At 59.3% G+C, this 22147-nt stretch overlaps 2 protein-coding genes across 2 annotated transcripts; both read left to right on the top strand.

Annotated features, from left to right (window-relative positions):
* The first annotated feature begins 75 nt into the window (after positions 1-75).
* C4H2orf81 (chromosome 4 C2orf81 homolog) lies at positions 76-3091 on the top strand. Its single transcript, XM_058804353.1, has 5 exons — positions 76-84; positions 1248-1460; positions 1548-1766; positions 1862-2056; positions 2177-3091. Exons 1-5 carry the CDS (start codon positions 76-78, stop codon positions 3089-3091), a joined length of 1551 nt encoding a protein of 516 aa, XP_058660336.1.
* A 1088-nt stretch (positions 3092-4179) lies between these two features.
* Positions 4180-8887, top strand: LOC131557029 (retinol dehydrogenase 13-like). The gene is made up of 6 exons (XM_058804023.1): positions 4180-4345; positions 4845-5084; positions 6727-6816; positions 7564-7752; positions 8278-8384; positions 8474-8887. The coding sequence occupies exons 1-6, from the start codon at positions 4189-4191 to the stop codon at positions 8660-8662; spliced, it is 972 nt and encodes a 323-aa protein (XP_058660006.1). The 5' UTR covers positions 4180-4188; the 3' UTR covers positions 8663-8887.
* Positions 8888-22147: the final 13260 nt, after the last annotated feature.

The following is a 22147-nucleotide window of genomic DNA, read 5'->3' as shown; positions in this document are numbered from 1 at the left end:
TGATGACGTAAAGGTAACCGGCGCACGGTGATTACGTCACGTTGCCGTGGAGCCCAGGACGCCAAAGGGGCGGAGATGGCGGAGGTGGGACTGGGAGGGACTGGGAGGGACTGGGAGTGACTGGGAGGGACTGGGAGGGACTGGGGGGACTGGGAGGGACTGGGGGAACTGGGAGGGACTGGGAGGACTGGGAGGGACTGGGGGAACTGGGATGGACTGGGATGGACTGGGATGGACTGGGAGGGACTGGGAGGGACTGGAGGGACTGGGGGGACTGGGAGGGACTGGGAGGGACTGGGAGGTGGCGGAGCGGGGCAGAGGGGGCGGGGGATGGCTGGGAGCAGATGAGGGATGCGGGGAGTTGGGGTGTGCTGGGACACACTGGGATATACTGGGGTGTACTGGGATGAGCTGGGAAGCCATGCTGGGGTGCGCTGGGAGGTAATGGGCTATACTGGGATGGACTGGGATGTACTGGGATGCACTAGGATGAACTGGGGGGCCATGCTGAGGTGGGATGGACTGGGCTGTACTGGGATGTACTGGGATGCACTGGGAGGTACTGGGATGAGCTGGAGAACCGTGCTGGGAGGTACTGGGCTATACTGGGATGTACTGGGCGATACTGGGGAGCCATGCTGAGGTGGACTGGGATACACTGGGCTATACTGGGATGAGCTGAGGGGCCATGTTGGGGTGGGCTAGACTGTACTGGGATGTGCTGGGATGAGCTGAGGGGCCACACTGGGGTGCACTGGGAAGTACTGGACTATACTGGGGAGCCATGCTGAGGTGAACTGGGAGGTACTGGGCTATACTGGAGTGTACTGGGATGTACTGGGAAGCCATGCTGAGGTGGACTGGGGATGTATTGAGCTATATTGGGATGTACTGGGATGAGCTGAGGGGCCATGCTGGGCTGTGTGGCAGTGCACTGGTCCATACTGGGGCACACCGGTCCATACTGGGGCACACTGGTCCGTACTGGGGTGCAATGGGCTGCATGACAGTGGTCTGGTCCGTACTGGGACACACCGGTCCGCACTGGGACACACCGGTCCATACTGGGACACTCTGGTCCATACTGGGACACACCGGTCCATACTGGGACACTCTGGTCCATACTGGGACACACCGGGCCTCACTGGGACACACCGGGCCGCACTGGGACACACCGGGCCGCACTGGGACACACCGGGCCGCTCCCGGGGCACACAGGATCTCTCGGTGCCTCTGTCCCCGCACAGAAGGGGAAATCCCGCGGCGCCGGGGCCCGATCGAAGCAGGACAAGCCCCGGGCGCGGCCGTCCCGGCGGGGCTCCCCGCGGGGCTCGGGCCGCCCCTCGCCGCAGCCCGGCCCGTCCCCGGAGCCGCCGGAGCCGCTGGACGTGGAGCCGCTCCTGGACGAGCTCCTGCAGCGCGTCCTGGCCGAGGTGGCGCTGGCGGCCGTGGCTCGGCAGGTGAGGGACCCCTCCCCACCGTGATTCGGGGGGTTTTGGGGGCCCGGGGCCGCGGGCGGGCTCTCAGCGCCGTGTCCCCGTCCCCAGCGGGTGCCGTTCGCGGTGGCGCGGGCGCGGGATGCCATCCTGTTCGTGGCCGAGTGGCGCTTCCTGGTGCGCGATGACAAAGTCCCCGAGCCCGAGGGGGACCCGGAGCCCGAGCGGGACGGGGCCTGGAAGGAGGACGAGGAGCCCCCGGCCGGTGTTTGGGACTCGTGGACACCGGGCGTTGTCGCCGTCGCCGAGGCGTCTCCGCCCTCGGAAGAGGTGAGAGGGTCCCCGAGCCCCGGAGCCCGCCCGGGCCGCGGGATGGCGGTGTCACCGCACCCGTCCCCTCCGTCCCCTCTGTCCCCTCTGTCCAGCTCTCGTCCGAGGAGCTCTCCGAGGCAGAGGAGGCTCAAAGTCCGCCCGTGGGTCCTGGTGAGGCTCCCGGTGCTGCTCCCGCCGTGGATTCCCCTCGGCCCCGCGGTCCGGTCCCGTCCGGGGCTCTCCCGGTGACAGCCAAAGGTCCCGTCGGTCGCGACACCGCCGTGGGTGTCCCTCTGTCCCCGGGCCAGGTGAGGCGTGCCCCGATTCCCCCTCTCCGAGACCCCTCGGGCTGAGCCCCAGCGGTGTCACCCACACCGGGATGACCCCGACCCCGCACCCACACCGGGTCCCTCTGCCCGCCGTTCCAGTCCCGCTCCGCCGCCGCTCCCGTTCAGCCTCCCGGTCCGCGACCGCCGCCCCGCCCGAAGCCGCCCAGGGCTCCGCAGCCCCGCGAGCGCGGCCGCCGCCGCTCCCGGTCCCCCGGGAGGCGCCGCCAACCCTGCCGGCCCCCGCAGCCCCGGGCGGCCCCGCCGGTCGCGCCGCCACCCCCGGTTCCCCCTCCGGTCGCGCCCCCTCCCCCGGTTCCGCCGCCGGCCGCGCCCCCTGAACCCGCAGCACCGGCAGCACCGGAGCCCCGCGAGCAAGAGGCAGCACCGCCACCATCATCATCCTCCCGCTCCAGCGCGGCGTCCGTCCCCCCGCGGCGCCCCTCCCGCAGCCCCGGCGTGCCCCGGCTCGGTGCCCGGCGCGGCGCCTCCCGCTGGGTGCTGCCCGAGGTGAAGGTGCTGGACGTGAGCACCGAGGCCGAGCGGCCGCGCTTGGGAGCGTCCCGGAGCCGGTTACCGGTGCCGGGATCCCTCGTGCAGGTGATCCCGGGCACGGCCCGCGCCGCCAGGGCCGAGCCGCAGCTCTGCGACCCCTGGCTGGCCTCGGTGCGCCTGGCCCCCGGTGTCACCGTGCGCTGGGGACACTGCGAGCGCCGCGGGCCGGCTCTGGCGGGGCACGCCGGGGACGAGCAGGGGGACGAGGCGCTGAGGAGGGCGGAGAAGGACCTGAAGCCCATCCTGCCCTACCCGGAGTGCCGGCTCTCGGAGTACAGAGAGGCGGAGGAGTGGCAGGACAGCCCGCTGGAAACGGAGCGGCTCCCGGGACCGCTCCTCCCGGCGCCCGGTCCCGCTCTGGGGGGGTCCGTGTCACCCCGGGTGTCGCCGGTGCAGTGGCTGGAACAGGCTGCGGCCTCGGGGGACCCTCGCGGAGATCGGGGGTCTTTTTCTCAGAAGTAAATAAAAAAAACACTAAAATGAGTTTTGCGGAGCTCACGGTGCCACCCGCACTTGGCGAGTCCCCGCAGCCCCTTTGTCCCCAAATGGGCGATGTGACGGGGTGGCTTTGGCCGGGGACATCCCGTCCTGGGGAACGGGGACGGGACGGGGCGGGCAGAGGCTGCTCGGAGCCTCCTCCGCCTTCCCGGGAGCTCCGGGCACAGTTCGGGGTCCCTCGCTGGGACTGTCCCCACCCCACAGGGACCTGCTCCAGCCCTGGAGTGTCCCCGCACTGCCCGAAGGGGACATCGGGGGACATCGCCCCTCCTGCAGCCGCCCCGGGGGGGCAGAGAGTCCGAGGCGGCGCGGGCGAGCAGCCCTGGGGACGCTGAGGTGGCACCGGGGACAGTGGTGTGACACGGGGAGCTTTACCTGTCCCCCGAGTGACATTCATAGATACCCTCATTAGCATATCCGTGGGCGTGGTTTCAGCTCATTAGCATGAGGTGCCACGCCCCCGGGGTTTGCTATTCCTGTTCGGCACCAGGCGAGGCCTCAGGCGCGGATTTCGGCTCCTCATTAGCAGAGATAATTATGTGGGCGTGGCTTTCAGTTCCTAATTAGCGCCAGAGCGCGTTCACCGCTTAAGTGAGCGCTCATTGAGGGTTCAATCTGGCGGCCCTACATAACAGGGAACCCCCAAATCACCCATCCTATTCGTGACCCCATTTTTGCGCTGGTACAATTCCTCCCGCGTTACTCAACACGACAGAGGAACATTCCTCCCGTGTTACTCAGCACCGTAGGAACGTGTCGGGTCCAGCCTGGCAGAAACTGTTGGTGGAGGAAAACAAAGCCCAGGTGTCTTTACAGCACCACAGGTTGTTAAAAGGAATAAATGAGGTGTAATTTCCTGACAGGGTGGCCCAGGGGACAGTGGGGTGGCACGGGGGACACGTGTCTCACCCTCCTGCCTGCTCCAGCCACTCTGCTGTCCCCTCTCGGCTCCCTCCCGGAGCAGAGAGACCCGTGCCGTGCCGTGCCGTGCCGTGCCGTGCCACCGGCCGGGCAAAGGTCCCGCTGTGACCTCTGTCCCCAGCGCCACCCCGCTCCCGGCCATGGAGCTGCTGGGGGCTCTGAGCCCCCCGTGGTGGCTCCTGCCGCTCCTGCTGCTGGCCCTGCTGCTCCGGGCCACCCGCAGGAGCCCCTGGGACCCCCGCAAGTGTCCCGCCGACCTGACGGGCAAAACAGTGATTGTCACCGGAGCCAACAGCGGTGAGCAGGGAGGGACGGCGGGGACACGCGTGTGGGAGGCGGCGTGATGGCTGCGGGGTGACCTGCAGGGGACATGGGTGTCCCTTGGCCAGCCCAGGACCCCAGTCCCTGCTTTGGCTGCAGAAGAAGCTGGTGGCCACCCCTGGGCACTCACAGTGTGCTCCTGGTGCCCCCTGCTCACCTTCCTTAACTCGGGACCGTCAATGACTGACGGACAAGGCCACCACGGCCACCATGTCACACCAGGGGTGGGGTCACTGCTCCCACCTCTGTTCCGCTGCTGGAGATGCTGGGACCCCCAGGCTGGGGTTGGGATGTCCACACACATTTAGGGACAGAGTGACCCCACACGAGCTGGGCTCCATCCCCTCCCCAGCGCCCTCCATTCCCTGCTGGGAGGTTTTGGCTGTGCCAGGGGCTGCCCAAACCCGGGGACACCGACCCCAAAGGACCAGCGGGACCTGGCTGGCATCCCCCACACCCTCCCCATGTCCCGCAGGCATCGGCAAGTGCGTGGCCATGGAGCTGGCCCGCCGCAATGCCCGCACCATCCTGGCGTGCCGGAGCCCGGAGCGGGGCCAGGAGGCCGTGCGGGAGATCCGGGCGGCCACCGGGAACCCGGCGGTGCTGCTGAGGCTGCTGGACACCGGCTGCATGGCCTCGGTGCGAGCCTTCGCCGCCGCCGTGCTGCGGGAGGAGCCGCGCCTGGACGTGCTGGTCAACAACGCCGGAGTCACCGGTAGGTGCAAACCGGGCAAAACCCTCCAGGGGTGCAGAGCCCGTCCCGATGCCCACAGCGCTTCCCCACTATGGGGGCACCAGCTGTCCGTTTGTCTGTCTGCATTGAAGGCGTTTCAGACGGTAATTCTAAGCTGGGAGCTGGTGTTGACCTGTTGGAAGGAAGGAGGGCTCTGCAGAGACTCGGATGGTTTGGATGGATGGGCAGAGTGCAGCAGCATGGAGTTTAATGAGTCTGAGCAAGACTTCTACATTTTGGGCACAAAAATCCCCTACAGTGTTACAAACTGGGGACGGTGTTCAGGCAGAAAGGGACCTGGGGGTGCTGGTCCACAGCTGGTTGAACATGAGCCAGAAATGTGCCCTGGGGGCCAAGAAGGCAAATGGCTCCTGGGCTGGGTCAGGAATGGTGGGGCCACCAGGACCAGGGAGCTCATTCTGCCCATGAGGAATTGTGTGGCCAGCAGGACCAGGGAGCTCATTCTGCCCATGAGGAATTGTGTGGCCAGCAGGAGCAGGGAGGTCATTCTGCCCATGAGGAATTGTGTGCCCAGCAGGAGCAGGGAGGTCATTCTGCCCATGAGGAATTGTGTGCCCAGCAGGAGCAGGGAGGTCATTCTACCCTTGTCCTGGGCACTGGTGAGGGCACACCTTGAGTGCTGTGTCCAGTTTTGTCCCCTCAGTTTGAGATGCTCAAACACAAGGCTGGTGAGGGGATTGGAACACAAACCCTGTGAGGAACATTTGAAGGAACTGGGGCTGTTCAGCCTGGAAAAGAGGAGGCTCAGAGGTGCCCTTATTGCTCTCTACACCTTCCTGAAGGGAGGTTTGGACAGCTGGGGTCGGTCTCTGACAGAACCAGAGGACACAGCCTCCAGCTACATCAGGGAAGGGATAGGTTGGATATTAGGAAGAAATTTTTTCACCAAAAGAATAATAAAGCACTGGAATGCTTTTCTCAGGAAGGTGGTGGAATCACCATCTCTGGATGTGTTTAAAAAAAGCCTGGCCATGGCACTTGGTGCTGTAGTCTGGGTGAGGTGTGAGGGCATGGGTTGGACTGGATGATCTGAGAGGTCTCTCCCAGCCTCATCAATCTGTGTTTCTGTGTTCAGACTCAGGTGTTTATTATTTCTTATCAGTAAAACAATCTCACTACTGTGAATTGGGCAGTTTTTCATTAGAAGGCACAACATGGCCAACAATCTCCTGTTATAAGGTCCTTTAAGACTAAATTATCCAATTAAGAGCTGACACCTGGATTATTTTCCCTTTTAACCCAATAACTGATCCCAACATGGACTTTTCTGCCCAATTACAAAATGTCACCCAAACCCAAGAAGAAGAAGGAGGAAGAAGCAGCATGAAGAAGAAACCCAGGATGACACCCTGTGCCCTCCATCTTGCTGCCATCCACAACACACTAAAAATCCCAAACCCCAAATTTCTCACCCAGTGATACACCTACACTGCTCTCTATAATCTATTTCACACTTTTGTGGATTCCAGTCTATTCTGGAGTCTAGGAAACTTTCTCCATGAATGAGGATCAGAGTCAGTGCTGCCCTGGGGATCAGGGCACCCCAGAGCAGACACAGAAATATTCCCAATGCCCTGGGTTTCCTCACCCACCCTCCTTTCAGGGCTGCCCTTCGCCATCACGTCGGAAGGACTGGAGCAAACCTTCGCCACCAACTACCTGGGCCACTTCCTGCTCACCAACCTGCTCGTGGGTGAGTGCAGGGCTTGGGGCAGTCAGGGGGGCTCTGGGGACTCCACATTGGTATAATTACCAATTAATAATTGGTCATTATTGGTATAATTACCAATATAGCTGGAGGGATGTGCCTTGGATCGTCTGGCACGAACCAAATAGCGGCACTGTGGTGTTTCACCCCAGAGCCACTTTTGGCCGGCTGGATGTGTGGTGTTTCACCCCAGAGATACTTTTGGCCGGCTGGATGTTGGAGCTGGGCATGTGGAGAGAAGTCCAGGCATGCCAGGGCTCTGGTGGTGGTGGGATGGAGCTTCCTCTCATAGAGGATCTGCTCCTCAGGTTTCCCTCTGCCAGAGAAGCTTTAAGGCGATGGTGAAGGAAAGGAGTCTGTTCTGATGGAGGGTTTGGATCCAGAGCTTTATTGTGGCCCTCAGGCCTCTGAATCCAACAACTCCTCCAACAGAACTCCCCAAAACACGTGGCTGCTCTTTTACCCGATGGAGAGGAGGAGGGAAAGGGTAGGAGCCACCAACCAGGTACACAGGAGGAGGTCTCAAAGGACAAAGGACACCTGGATGGCCCAATGCCCCCCAGGGGTGGAGGCATCTTTTGAATTCTGCCAATTCTCTTCTGGAATGCCAGGATTGACAGACAGTGCTGGGAGGGGTCAGGAGAGGAGACTGGCACACCTGGCAGGGGATTATCAGGGGTATTGATGCAAACCACGGCATGGCACCGCAACACCAACCCCTGCTTGGCACAGAGCTGCTGAAGGCCTCGGCGCCCGCCCGGGTGGTGAACGTGTCGTCGTTCCGGCACAGCGCGGGCACGGCCGACAGCGGGTACCTGACGGGGCAGCGGCGCCCGGGCGGGCACGACGCCGCCTACAACAGCACCAAGCTGATGAACGTGCTCTTCACCGCCGAGCTGGCACGGCGCCTGCAGGGCACAGGTGGGTGCTGGGCCGTGCCACCCTGTGCCAACTCCCTGTGCCAGATCTCAGGGGCTGCCGGCAGAGCTGGGGAGTCTGAGAGACTCGCTGGGATGCCCCAAGGATGGGAGTTCAGGCTGGGGGCTGCTCCCGTTGCTTCCTGAGGGATTTGGGGTCTCTGGGGTGCCACCCTGCTGATGGTGTGGCCTGGCAGGGGTGACAGCCAATGCGCTGAGCTCAGGTGTGGTGGGATTGGGGTCCCTGCAGTGCCACCCTGCTGACGGTGTGACCTGGCAGGGGTGACAGCCAATGTGCTGAGCCCGGGCATAGTGGGTTTGGGGCACTGGGGTGCCCACCCTGCTGACGGTGTGGCCTGGCAGGGGTGACAGCCAACGCACTGAGCTCAGGTGTGGTGGGTTTGGGGCACTGGGATGCCATCCTGCTGACAGTGTGACCTGGCAGGGGTGACAGCCAACGTGCTGAGCCTGGGTATGGTGGGATTTGGGGTCCCTGAGGTGCCACCCTGCTGACAGTGTGACCTGGCAGGGGTGACGGCCAATGCGCTGAGCCCGGGCGTGGTGAGCACCAGCATCATGCGCCACTTCAGCCGGCCCGTGCGGGTGCTCTTCGCCCTCCTCCGGCCCTTCATGAAGGTGAGTGGGGCCGGTCCTGCCCATCCCGGGGGCAGCAGGGTGGGTGGCAGGGTGGTGCCAGCCCCCTCCTCACCCCCATTTCCCCACAGTCACCCCAGCAGGGCGCTGCCAGCACCATTTTCTGCTCCATCTCGGAGGAAGCCGAGGGCATCAGCGGGAAATATTTCGACAGCAGCTGCCGGCTGGCGCTGCCCTCGGAGCTGGCCCGCGATGCTGCGCTGGCTCGGAAGCTCTGGGAGGCATCAGAGCGGCTGACAGGGCTCACAGAGCAGGGCTGAGCCACCGGGATGTCACCTCTCAGCGCGGGAATGGGGACATGGAAGCTCGGGGAGGCATCGGAGCGGCTGACAGGGCTCACAGAGCAGGACTGAACCACCGGGATGTCACCCCTCAATGGGAGCACAGGGACACTGCTGCTCTGCTCCCCCTGTGCTGCCGAGGGGACAACGCGGTGCTGTCCAGCTGTGACAGTGACACTTTTATTAAAAACCCCGTCGCTACTCCCAGGTGATGTCCAGCTCCAGGCGCTGCTTCCTCACCTCGTGCAGGAAGCTGTCGTAGTCGCGCCGGTGGATGTCGGGGCAGCGCGACAGCTCCAGGCGCCGCAGGGGCCCCTCGGTGCCCAGCAGGTGCCACACGGTGCCCGGGCACACGCGGCTCCCGGCCAGCGACAGCTCCCGCAGCTCCCGCAGCCCCGGCAGCGCCGGCTCCAGCACCGAGTCCAGCGGGAAGGGCAGCGCCAGCAGGCGCAGGGTTTGCAGCTGGGGGGCCCCGCAGAGCAGCGAGGCCAGCGTGGAGCTCAGCACGGGCCCGTGCGAGGCTGGAACGGGCCCGGCCAGGCTCAGCGTGAAGCTCTGGAGCCGGGGCAGCCCCCGGGGCAGCAGGTCGGTGGCCCAGCGCGGTGGTGGGGCAGGGGGTTCCTCCTCCTCGGGGGGCTCCTGGTGGGTGTGGGGGTCTGGTGGTGCCTCCAGCTCGGCGGTGAAGCTCTGCAGGCTGGGGCAGCTGGCGAGGAGGGCGGGCAGCGACAGAGGGTCCCAGCAGGTGAAGCCGTGCAGGGTCAGGGCACGCAGGCGGGTGCCCAGGCTCTGTGCCAGGGGCAGCAGCGCTGCCAGCGCCCGGCCGTGCCGCCCGGAGCAGCCCAGAGTCACTCGGGACAGGCAACGCCAGCCCCGCAACTCCCGGAGCCCTGAGGAGCCGGGATTGTCCCCAAGCCACGCGCTGAGCTCCTCGGCTTGGGGACACACGGCGTGCACGGTGCTCAGGGCGTCCTCCTGCACCTCCTCCAGCTGCCGCAGGGGCAGCGTGAGCGGGGCTCCCTCCCCTGCAGCCCCCCGGCTCCGCGCCAGCTCCTCCAGCGAGGGGAATCCCTCGGAGTCCTCGGTGCCACCCAGCTGCCCCGAGTGCAGCAGGCACAGGGCATCCTGCAGGGCACCGTGCGCCAGCGCCTCCAGGCACGGCAGCGCCAGCAGCAGGAAGGCCACGGCAGCCACCGCGTCGCCGTCCCCGGCGTGCTCCAGGTCGCGGGCCAGCAGCACACGGAGCGCGGGGCAGCCCGGGCTCCGCTCGGCGGGGTCGTAGCCCAGGTGGCGCAGGGCGCGCGGTGTCACCTTCCTGCAGCCGCTGACATCGAGCTCCCGCAGGTGGCGGCAGCAGGAGCCCACGGCCGACAGCACCTGGAGGTTGGCCTGGGTGTGGGCCAGCCCCAGGCGGCGCAGGCGGGGCAGCCCCTCGGCCACGTCCACCAGCACGGCCGGGGACAGGCGCCCGCAGCCGCCCACATCCAGCACCCTCAGACCCTGCGGGCACACGGGGACAGCCTCAGGGGCGGGCAGGGGGCACTGTGCCACCCTCACCCCCTGCGAGACTCAGAGAGGGTGGGCAGGCACTGTGTGCTCCCACTGTCCCAGCCCCTTGGCACATGGATGATGGCACCCCCAGCCCCATGGATGGTGGGCACCCCAAGCTCTAACCTCCTTATCCCATGGAAGGTGGGCACCCCCAGCCCCACAAAGAATGGGCACTCCTTTCCCACTCTCTCATCCCCTTAGAGAGTGGTCACACCCAACCTCACTCCCTCTGCCCCACACACCATGGCACTCCCAGAGTGTTGTCACCCCCTGCCCCATGGATGGTGAGCACCCACCCCAAGCTCTATCTCCCCTGCCCTATGGAAAATGGGCACCCCCAGCCCTACAGAGGATGGGCACTCCTGTCCTACTCTCTCATCCCCTAGAGGGGGTCACACCCAGCCTCCCTCCCTGCCCCACACACCTTGGCACTCCCAGTGTTGTCATGTCCTGCCCCAGGGATGGTGAGCACCCACCCCAAGCTCCATCCCCCTGCCCTATGGAAGGTGGGCACCCCCGGCCCTACAAAGGATGGGAACCCCTGTGCCACCTTCCCATCCCCTTAGAGAGTGGTCACACCCAGCCTCACTCCCTGCCCCACACACCATGGCACTCCCAGAGTGTTGTCACCTTCTGCCCCACGGATGGTGAGCACCCACCCCAAGCTCTATCCCCCTTACCCCATGGAAGGTGGGCACCCCCAGCCCTACAAAGGATGGGCACCCCTGTGCCACTGTATCCCCTAGAGGGGGTCACACCCAGTCTGACTCCCCCTTCCCCACAGCCCTGCTCCCCAGAGTGTCGTCACCCCATTACCCCATGGATGGTGGGCACCCCCATCCCCCTGCCCTCTCTCCCAGCCCCGCCCCGTGCCCACCTGGCAGCGCAGCACGACGAGGTGCCCCAGGGCATTGTTGGCCAGGCCAGGGCAGGCCGTGAGGCTGAGCTGGCGCAGATGTGGCAGCAGCAGCAGGTGCAGCGCCGCCCTCGACAGCCGCCGGCTCGTGCCCAGCAGCCGCAGCAGCTCCTGCACCAGCCCGCAGGCTGGGGGGCACAGCGGGGTCAGCCGGGCCTGGGGACACCCCCTGCCACCCACGGGGGTCCCAGGGGTCCGGGGCACCCCACAGAGCTCACCCAGGTCGTTGAAGGGCCCCACGAGGAAGCGGAACTGGTACTCGTCCAGGTAATTGTCACTGTAGTCCTTGGCCCAGAGGCTCTGCATGTGCTGGGCCAGGCTCTGCAGGCACAGCGAGGTCAGCGTGGGCACTGCCCGCCGCTGGGGCATCCCTGCAGGGCACAGGGACAGGCACAGTCACCATGGGCACTGCCCGCCGCTGGGGCATCCCTGCAGGGCACAGGGACAGGCACAGTCACCATGGGCACTGCCCGCCGCTGGGGCATCCCTGTGTGGGCACAGGGACAGTCACCATGGGCACTGCCCGCTGCTGGGGCATCCCTGTGTGGGCACAGGGAGTCACTGTGGGCACTGCCCGCTGCTGGGGCATCCCTGCAAGGCACAGAGACAGGCACAGTCACCATGGGCACTGCCCGCCGCTGGGGCATCCCTGTGTGGGCACAGGGACAGTCACCATGGGCACTGCCCGCTGCTGGAGCATCCCTGCAGGGCACAGAGACAGGCACAGTCACCATGGGCACTGCCCGCCGCTGGGGCATCCCTGTGTGGGCACAGGGACAGTCACCATGGGCACTGCCCGCCGCTGGGGCATCCCTGTGTGGGCACAGGCACAGTCACCATGGGCACTGCCCGCCACTGGGGCATCCCTGCAAGGCACAGAGACAGGCACAGTCACCATGGGCACTGCCCACCGCTGGGGCATCCCTGCAGGGCACAGGGATAGTCACCATGGGCACTGCCCGCCGCTGGGGCATCCCTGCAGGGCACAGGGACAGGCACAGTCACCATGGGCACTGCCCGCTGCTGGGGCATCCCTGCAGGGCACAGAGACAGGCACAGTCACCATGGGCACTGCCCGCCGCTGGGGCATCCCTGCAGGGCACAGGGACAGGGACAGTCAGAGACAGTGAGGTCAGCGTGGGCACTGCCCGCCACTGGGGCATCCCTGCGTGGGCACAGGGACAGGCACAGTCACCATGGGCACTGCAGGCACTGCCCGCTGCTGGGGCATCCCTGCGTGGGCACAGCGACAGTTAAGGACAGCCACCATGGGCACCATGCCACCAGGACATCCCTGGGACAATCACCACAGGCACTGCCCGCTGCTGGGGCATCCCTGCATGGGCACAGGGACAGTCAGGGACAGTCACTGTGCCACCAGGACATCCCTGGGACAGGGACAGCCACCATGGGCACTGCCCGCTGCTGGGGCATCCCTGCATGGGCACAGGGACAGTCACTGTGGGCACTGTGCCACCAGGACATCCCTGGGACAGGGGGGGAAAAAGAAGGGGAAATGGGGAAAAGAGCCCTGGGAAATGGGGAAAAACCCTGGGAAGTGGGAAAAGAGATGGGAATTTGGGAAAAATCCCTGGGAAATGGGGAAAAAAACCTGGGAAATAACCCAGGAAATGGGAAAAAAACCTGGGAAATAGGGGAAAAATCCCTGGGAAATGGGGAAAAAACCTGGGAAATAAAGGAAATAACCCAGGAACTGGGAAAAGAATCCCAGGAAATGGAAATGGGGGAAAACCCGGGAAATGGGAGAAAACTCCAGGAAATGGGAAAAGAATCCTGGGAAATGGGGAAAAACCCTGGGAAATGGGGAAAAGTCCTGGGAAATGGGGAAAAGTCCTGGGAAATGGGGAAAAAACTTGGGAAATGGGGAAAAGTCCTGGGAAATGGGGAAAAACCCTGGGAAATGGGGAAAAGAGCCCTGGGAAATGGGGAAAGAGCTCTGGGAAATGGGGAAAAAACTTGGGAAATGGGGAAAGAGCCCTGGGAAATGGGGAAAAGTCCTGGGAAATGGGGAAAGGGCCCTGGGAAATGGGGAAAAGTCCTGGGAAATGGGGAAAAGTCCTGGGAAATGGGGAAAGAGCCCTGGGAAATGGGGAAAAGTCCTGGGAAATGGGGAAAAGTCCTGGGAAATGGGGAAAAACCCTGGGAAATGGGGAAAAGAGCCCTGGGAAATGGGGAAAGAGCTCTGGGAAATGGGGAAAAAACTTGGGAAATGGGGAAAGAGCCCTGGGAAATGGGGAAAAGTCCTGGGAAATGGGGAAAAAACTTGAGAAATGGGGAAAAGTCCTGGGAAATGGGGAAAAGTCCTGTGAAATGGGGAAAGAGCTCTGGGAAATGGGGAAAAAACTTGAGAAATGGGGAAAAGTCCTGGGAAATGGGGAAAAGTCCTGGGAAATGGGGAAAGAGCCCTGGGAAATGGGGAAAAGTCCTGGGAAATGGGGAAAAGAGCTCTGGGAAATTGGAAAAACCCTGGGAAATGGGGAAAAAAGTTCAGGTACTGGAAAAGGAGCCGGTGGGACAGGAGGAGACCCCCGGGAATCGGGAAAGCCCCTCCAGGAAGCGGCCGAGGAACAGGGAGAGAGCTCTGGGACACGGTGAGTAATCAGGGCAGGGCTGTGTCACTGTCACTGTCACCGGGGCAGGGCCGTGTCACTGTCACTGTCACCAGGGCAGGGCCGTGTCACTGTCACCGGGGCAAGGTCCAATGGGAACTGCCATGGGCAGCAGCGGGACACGGGGAATGGGACACTGGGAATGGGACACAGGAGATGGGACATTGGGAATGGGACATTGGGGATGGGACACTGGGGATGGGACATTGGGGATGGGACATTGGGGATGGGACACAGGGGATGGGACATTGGGGATGGGACAAAGGAGATGGGACATTGGGGATGGGACACTGGGGATGGGACATTGGGGATGGGACACTGGGGATGGGACATTGGGAATGGGACACATGGGATGGGACATTGGGGATGGGACACAGGGGATGGGACACAGGGGATGGGACATTGGGGATGGGACAAAGGAGATGGGACATTGGGGATGGGACACTGGGGATGGGACATTGGGGATGGGACACTGGGGATGGGACATTGGGAATGGGACACATGGGATGGGACACTGGGGATGGGACACGGGATGGGACATTGGGGATGGGACACAGGGGATGGGACACTGGGAATGGGACACTGGGAATGGGACACTGGGGATGGGACACGGGATGGGACATTGGGGATGGGACAAAGGAGATGGGACACAGGGGATGGGACACAGGGGATGGGACATTGGGGATGGGACACAGGGGATGGGACACTGGGGATGGGACGCCATGAGGGGACATTAGGATGGGACAGTGGGGATGGGACACAGGAGATGGGACATTGGGAATGGGACATTGGGAATGGGACACATGGGATGGGACACTGGGGATGGGACACTGGGGATGGGACACTGGGGATGGGACACTGGGGATGGGACATTGGGGATGGGACACTGGGGATGGGACACCAGGGATGGGACACCAGGGATGGGACACCAGGGATGGGACATTGGGAATGGGACATTAGAATGGGACACCAGGAGGGGACATTGGGGATGGGACACTGGGAATGGGACACTGGGAATGGGACACTGGGGATGGGACACTGGGGATGGGACACTGGGGATGGGACAAAGGAGATGGGACATTGGGGATGGGACATTGGGGATGGGACACTGGGGATGGGACACTGGGGATGGGACACTGGGGATGGGACACTGGGGATGGGACACCAGGGATGGGACGCCATGAGGGGACATTAGGATGGGACATTGGGATGAGATAGTGGGGATGGGACATTGGGAAGGGACACAGGAGATGGGGCACTGGGAGGGGACATTAGAATGGGACAACAGAAGGGGGCATTAGGATGGGACATTGGGGTTGGGACAGTGGGGATGGGATAGCGGGGATAGGACACCAGGAGGGGACATTAGGATGGGACACCAGGGATGGGACATTGGGGTTGGGACACTGGGGATGGGACACTGGGAGGGCACATTAGAATGGGACAACATTAGGATGGGATATTGGGGTTGGGACAGTGGGGATGGGACAGCAGCAATGGGACATTGGGATGGGACATTGGCTTTGGGACACTGGGATGGGACACGGGGAATGGGACAGTGGGGATGGGACACAGGAGATGGGACATTGGGAATGGGACACCAGGAGGGGACATTGGGATGGGACATGGGGATAGGGCACCGGGAAGGGACATTGGGATGGGACACCAGGGATGGGACAGCGGGGATGGGACATTGGGAATGGGACATTAGAATGGGACACCAGGAGGGGACATTGGGGATGGGACACCGGGAAGGGACATTGGGGATGGGACACTGGGGATGGGACACGGGATGGGACATTAGGATGGGACACCAGGAGGGGACAGCAGAAATGAGACACCAGGGAGGGGACATTGGGATGGGACAGTGGGGATGAGACACGGGATGGGACACTGGGAATGGGACATGGGATGGGAAACCGGGGATAGGACACTGGGGATGGGACATTGGGATGGGACATTGGGGAAGGGACACCAGGAATGGGACACGGGGATGGGACACGGGATGGGAGCGATCACGGGGACGGGCCCAAACCCTTCCCGGAGGTTCCGGATCGGGTCCATCAGGGAAATCCCAAGGGAGGCAATTCCCCCCTTCCATCGGCCCCTTCCATTGGGGACCCTCGCTGACCTTGAGACCCCCCCCGCACTTTGGGGTCCCCTCTGCCCGCTCCCCTCCCCTCCCCAAACCCCAAAATCCCAATCAGAACCGCGACCAGAACCCAACCCCAACCAAACCCCAAGAACACCCACGCCGTTCCCATGGCAACACATTCCGCCACCCCCCATTGCTGCGGGCGAGCCGCGCCAGCCCGGGAGCACTCACCGAGAGCCGCTCGATCCCGTCCCGCCGCGTTGCTTCCTCCTCCTTCTCCTTTTCCTCCTCATCCTCCTCCCCGGGCCTGGCCCCGCCATCACTTTCGCTGCCTTCACTTTGCTCACTGCGCATGCGCAAAGTGTGAAGACCCTTCCGCCTTTACTGCCCTCACGGGCTGCCCAATGCCCTGCCTGACTCCCAGCGCGGCCATACAGGCAGGGCGCGGGGGGCCTGATGTGTCAGGCATAGCGCGGGGCAGCCCGCGGGGGCTTTGTTACCTTCCGCCCTTACTGCCCTCACGGGCTGCCCAATGCCCTGCCTGACTCCCAGCGCGGCCATACAGGCAGGGCGGGGGTGCCCGATGAGTCAGGCATAGCGCGGGGCAGCCCGCGGGGGCTTTGTCACCGGGCGGGGTCGACGGTACCGGGAGCGGCCGGGCCGGAGGTACCGGGGGAGGCCTGAGGGGTTCGGGGGCTCCCGGGTAACGGCGGGGATGCGGATTTGGGGCGGGAGATGTGGATTTGAGGCGGGAGAGACGCAGGGAGGAGCGGCGGTGGCGGTGCGAGGCCGAGGGTCCTTCGTTGTGAGGGCTCTGAGGGGGTCCGTGAGGGGACTGGGGGCTCTGAGGGGGTTCAAAGGATCTGCCTGTGCGTAAAGGGGATTTTAGGGGATTTTAGGGGATTTAGGGGCGTTCGAGGAGGTTTAGGCGTGTACGGAGGGATGCATAAGAGATTTGTGCGGGGTTTATGGGGGTTTCTTGAGGGATGCACGAGAGATTTGGGGTTTATGGGGTCTAAAAGGGTTTTGGGGGATCCTGACGTGGTTATGGGGGTGATTTAGGGGTGTGTGGTTGGATCTGGGGGTATTTAGGGGCTGGGAGCGGTTTATGGGGTGTGGGGGTGTCTTGGGGGGGGTCTTTGGGGGCATTTTGGGGCGTGTTGAGTCATTTAGGGCTGTTTTGGGGGGATTTAGATGTTTTTAGGGGCATTTAGGGTTTCTGGGTGGGTCTATATGGATAAATGTGGGGATTTTGGGCGGTTTGGGGGCATTTAGGGCTATTTGAAAGGGATTTAGGGTTTTGGGGGCAATTAGGGCTGTTTGTAGCATATTTAGGGGTGTGTTGAGCCGTTTAGGGAGGATTTAGGGTTGTTTGGGGCTTTTTGGGGTTGTGGGAGAGTCTGTAGGGGTTTTAGGGGGATTTGGGGCTGTTTGGAGGTAATTTAGGGATGTTTTGGGGGATTTAGGGGCATTTGAAAGGGATTTAGGGGTTTCTAGGGGTAGTTTGAGGTTGTGGAAGGGTCTGCAGGGATATTTAGGGGTCTTGGGGTGGATTTGGGGGTGTTTTGAGGGCATTTAGGGCTGTTTGGGAAGGATTTAGGGGATTTTAGGGGCATTTTGGGGTTGTGGGGGTCTGCAGGGGCATTTAGGGCTGTTTAGGGGTTATTTAGGGGCATTTTGGGGGCATTTAGGGCTGTTTTGGGGGCAATTAGGGGTGTTTAGGGGCATTTAGGGCTGTTTTGGGGGGATTTAAGGATTTTGTGGGGGGTTTAGGGCTCTTTTGGGGCATTTAGGGCTGTTTGGGTTCTGTGTGAGGGGTCAGTGATGGGATTTAGGTTTGGGATTGACAAGGTGGCAATGACCCAGCCTGGAGCTAATTAACACCCAGGCTAATTAGGGGGAGCTCATTAAGGGTGCTAATGTGGGAGATTCCCACTCAAAATCCAGGAGATTTTGGGATTTTGTGTGACCCGCCCTCATTAATCCCATATAAACAATGAATTCCCATTAATTAATTCCCAATAAGCAATTCCCATTAATTAATACCCAATAATTAATTCTCAATAATGAAATCCCAAATCCCACTGGGAAATCCCAAATCCCACTGGGAAATCCCAAATCCCATTGAGAAATTCCAAATCCCTTCAGGAAATCCCAAATTCCCACAGGAAATCCCAAATCCCAATGGGAAATCCCAAATCCCATTGAGAAATCCCAAATCCCGCTGGGAAATCCCAAATCCCACTGGGAAATCCCAAATCCCAATGGGAAATCCCAAATTCCCATTGAGAAATCCCCAAATCCCATTGAGAAATCCCAAATTCCCACTGACAAATCCCAAATCCCCATTGAGAAATCCCAAATCCCACTGGGAAATCCCAAATTTCCACTGAGAAATCCCAAATCCCGCTGAGAAATCCCAAATCCCTTTAGGAAATCCCAAATCTCACTTAGAAATCCCAAATCCCGCTGGGAAATCCCAAATCCCAATGGGAAATCCCAAATCCCAATGAGAAATCCCAAATCCCACTGGGAAATCCCAAATCCCATTGAGAAATCCCAAATCCCATTGAGAAATCCCAAATCCCAATGGGAAATCCCAAATTCCCACAGGAAATCCCAAATCCCATTGAGAAATCCCAAATCCCGCTGGGAAATCCCAAATCCCGCTGGGAAATCCCAAATCCCGCTGGGAAATCCCAAATCCCAATGGGAAATCCCAAATTCCCATTGAGAAATCCCCAATCCCAATGGGAAATCCCAAATTCCCATTGAGAAATCCCAAATCCCACTGGGAAATCCCAAATCCCACTGGGAAATCCAAAATTCCCAATGAGAAATCCCAAATCCCAATGGGAAATCCCAAATCCTGCTGAGAAATCCCAAATCCCAATGGGAAATCCCAAATTCCCATTGAGAAATCCCAAATTCCCATTGGGAAATCCCAAATCCCAATGAGAAATCCCAAATCCCAATGGGAAATCCCAAATCCCGCTGAGAAATCCCAAATCCCTTCAGGAAATCCCAAATCCCGCTGACAAATCCCAAATCCCACTGACAAATCCCAAATTCCCATTGAGAAATCCCAAATTCCCACTGGGAAATCCCAAATCCCACTGGGAAATCCCAAATCCCATTGAGAAATCCCAAATCCCTTCAGGAAATCCCAAATTCCCACAGGAAATCCCAAATCCCAATGGGAAATCCCAAATCCCATTGAGAAATCCCAAATCCCAATGGGAAATCCCAAATCCCCATTGAGAAATCCCAAATTCCCATTGGGAAATCCCAAATCCCAATGAGAAATCCCAAATCCCTTCAGGAAATCCCAAATCCCACTGACAAATCCCAAATCCCACTGACAAATCCCAAATTCCCATTGAGAAATCCCAAATCCCATTGAGAAATCCCAAATCCCACTTAGAAATCCCAAATCCCTCTGAGAAATCCCAAATCCCCACTGAGAAATCCCAAATCCCTCTGAGAAATCCCAAATCCCCACTGGGAAATCCCAAATCCCACAGAGAAATCCCAAATCCCTTCAGGAAATCTCAAATTCTTTCAGGAAATCCCAAATCCCAATGAGAAATCTCAAATCCCACCAGGAAATCCCAAATCCCTGTTGGGAAATCCCAAATCCCGCTGAGAAATCCCAAATCCCATTGAGAAATCCCAAATTCCACTGACAAATCCCAAATCCCCATTGAGAAATCCATAATCCCACTGGGAAATCCCAAATTTCCACTGAGAAATCCCAAATCCCGCTGAGAAATCCCAAATCCCTTTAGGAAATCCCAAATCTCACTGAGAAATCCCAAATCCCGCTGGGAAATCCCAAATCCCGCTAAGAAATCCCAAATCCCAATGGGAAATCCCAAATCCCAATGAGAAATCCCAAATCCCACTGGGAAATCCAAAATTCCCAATGAGAAATCCCAAATCCCAATGGGAAATCCCAAATCCCTTCAGGAAATCCCAAATTCCCACAGGAAATCCCAAATCCCAATGGGAAATCCCAAATTCCCATTGAGAAATCCCCAATCCCACTGGGAAATCCAAAATTCCCAATGAGAAATCCCAAATCCCAATGGGAAATCCCAAATTCCCATTGAGAAATCCCAAATCCCACTGGGAAATCCCAAATCCCACTGGGAAATCCAAAATTCCCAATGAGAAATCCCAAATCCCAATGAGAAATCCCAAATCCTGCTGAGAAATCCCAAATCCCAATGGGAAATCCCAAATTCCCATTGAGAAATCCCAAATTCCCATTGGGAAATCCCAAATCCCAATGGGAAATCCCAAATCCCGCTGAGAAATCCCAAATCCCTTCAGGAAATCCCAAATCCCGCTGAGAAATCCCAAATCCCACTGACAAATCCCAAATTCCCATTGAGAAATCCCAAATCCCAATGGGAAATCCCAAATCCCATTGAGAAATCCCAAATCCCTTCAGGAAATCCCAAATTCCCACAGGAAATCCCAAATCCCAATGGGAAATCCCAAATCCCGCTGGGAAATCCCAAATCCCAATGGGAAATCCCAAATTCCCATTGAGAAATCCCCAATCCCACTGGGAAATCCAAAATTCCCAATGAGAAATCCCAAATCCCATTGAGAAATCCCAAATCCCAATGGGAAATCCCAAATCCCAATGGGAAATCCCAAATTCCCATTGAGAAATCCCAAATTCCCATTGGGAAATCCCAAATCCCAATGAGAAATCCCAAATCCCTTCAGGAAATCCCAAATCCCGCTGAGAAATCCCAAATCCCACTGACAAATCCCAAATTCCCATTGAGAAATCCCAAATCCCATTGAGAAATCCCAAATCCCACTTAGAAATCCCAAATCCCTCTGAGAAATCCCAAATCCCCACTGAGAAATCCCAAATCCCTCTGAGAAATCCCAAATCCCACTGGGAAATCCCAAATCCCATTGAGAAATCCCAAATCCCTTCAGGAAATCTCAAATTCTTTCAGGAAATCCCAAATCCCAATGAGAAATCTCAAATCCCACCAGGAAATCCCAAATCCCATTGAGAAATCCCAAATTCCACTGACAAATCCCAAATCCCCATTGAGAAATCCATAATCCCACTGGGAAATCCCAAATTTCCACTGAGAAATCCCAAATCCCGCTGAGAAATCCCAAATCCCTTTAGGAAATCCCAAATCTCACTTAGAAATCCCAAATCCCGCTGGGAAATCCCAAATCCCGCTAAGAAATCCCAAATCCCAATGGGAAATCCCAAATCCCAATGAGAAATCCCAAATCCCACTGGGAAATCCCAAATCCTGCTGAGAAATCCCAAATCCCATTGAGAAATCCCAAATCCCTTCAGGAAATCCCAAATTCCCACAGGAAATCCCAAATCCTGCTGAGAAATCCCAAATCCCAATGGGAAATCCCAAATTCCCATTGAGAAATCCCCAATCCCACTGGGAAATCCCAAATCCCACTGGGAAATCCAAAATTCCCAATGAGAAATCCCAATGGGAAATCCCAAATCCTGCTGAGAAATCCCAAATCCCACTGAGAAATCCCAAATCCCATTGAGAAATCCCAAATTCCCATTGGGAAATCCCAAATTCCCACTGACAAATCCCAAATCCCCACAGGAAATCCCAAATTCCCATGGAGAAATCCCAATGAGAAATCCCAAATCCCACTGGGAATTCCCAAATTCCCATTGAGAAATCCCAAATCCCGCTGGGAAATCCCAAATCCCGCTAAGAAATCCCAAATCCCATTGAGAAATCCCAAATCCCTCTGAGAAATCCCAAATCCTGCTGAGAAATCCCAAATCCCACTGAGAAATCCCAAATCCCATTGAGAAATCCCAAATTCCCATTGGGAAATCCCAAATTCCCACTGACAAATCCCAAATCCCCACAGGAAATCCCAAATTCCCATGGAGAAATCCCAAATCCCGCTGAGAAATCCCAAATCCCACTGAGAAATCCCAAATCCTGCTGAGAAATCCCAATTCCCGCTGAGAAATCCCAAATCCCCACAGGAAATCCCAAATTCCCATTGAGAAATCCCAATGGGAAATCCCAAATCCCACTGGGAATTCCCAAATTCCCATTGAGAAATCCCAAATCCCACTGAGAAATCCCAAATTCCCACCCCATTTCCAGCAGATTTTTGGGGTTTTCTTGTAGGGTTTTCAAAAATCCCAAAGAATTCCTGGAATTTTTTTGGGTTTTTTTTTGGGATTTTGGGGTTTCTTTTTGCTCCCTCCGTTCCCAAACTTGGAGCTTTTGGGATCA

Source organism: Ammospiza caudacuta, chromosome 4 (assembly GCF_027887145.1).
Source record: "Ammospiza caudacuta isolate bAmmCau1 chromosome 4, bAmmCau1.pri, whole genome shotgun sequence".
NCBI lineage: Eukaryota > Metazoa > Chordata > Aves > Passeriformes > Passerellidae > Ammospiza > Ammospiza caudacuta.
Note: the sequence above shows the minus strand (reverse complement) of the source record. Positions and strands in the feature narration are given on the sequence as shown.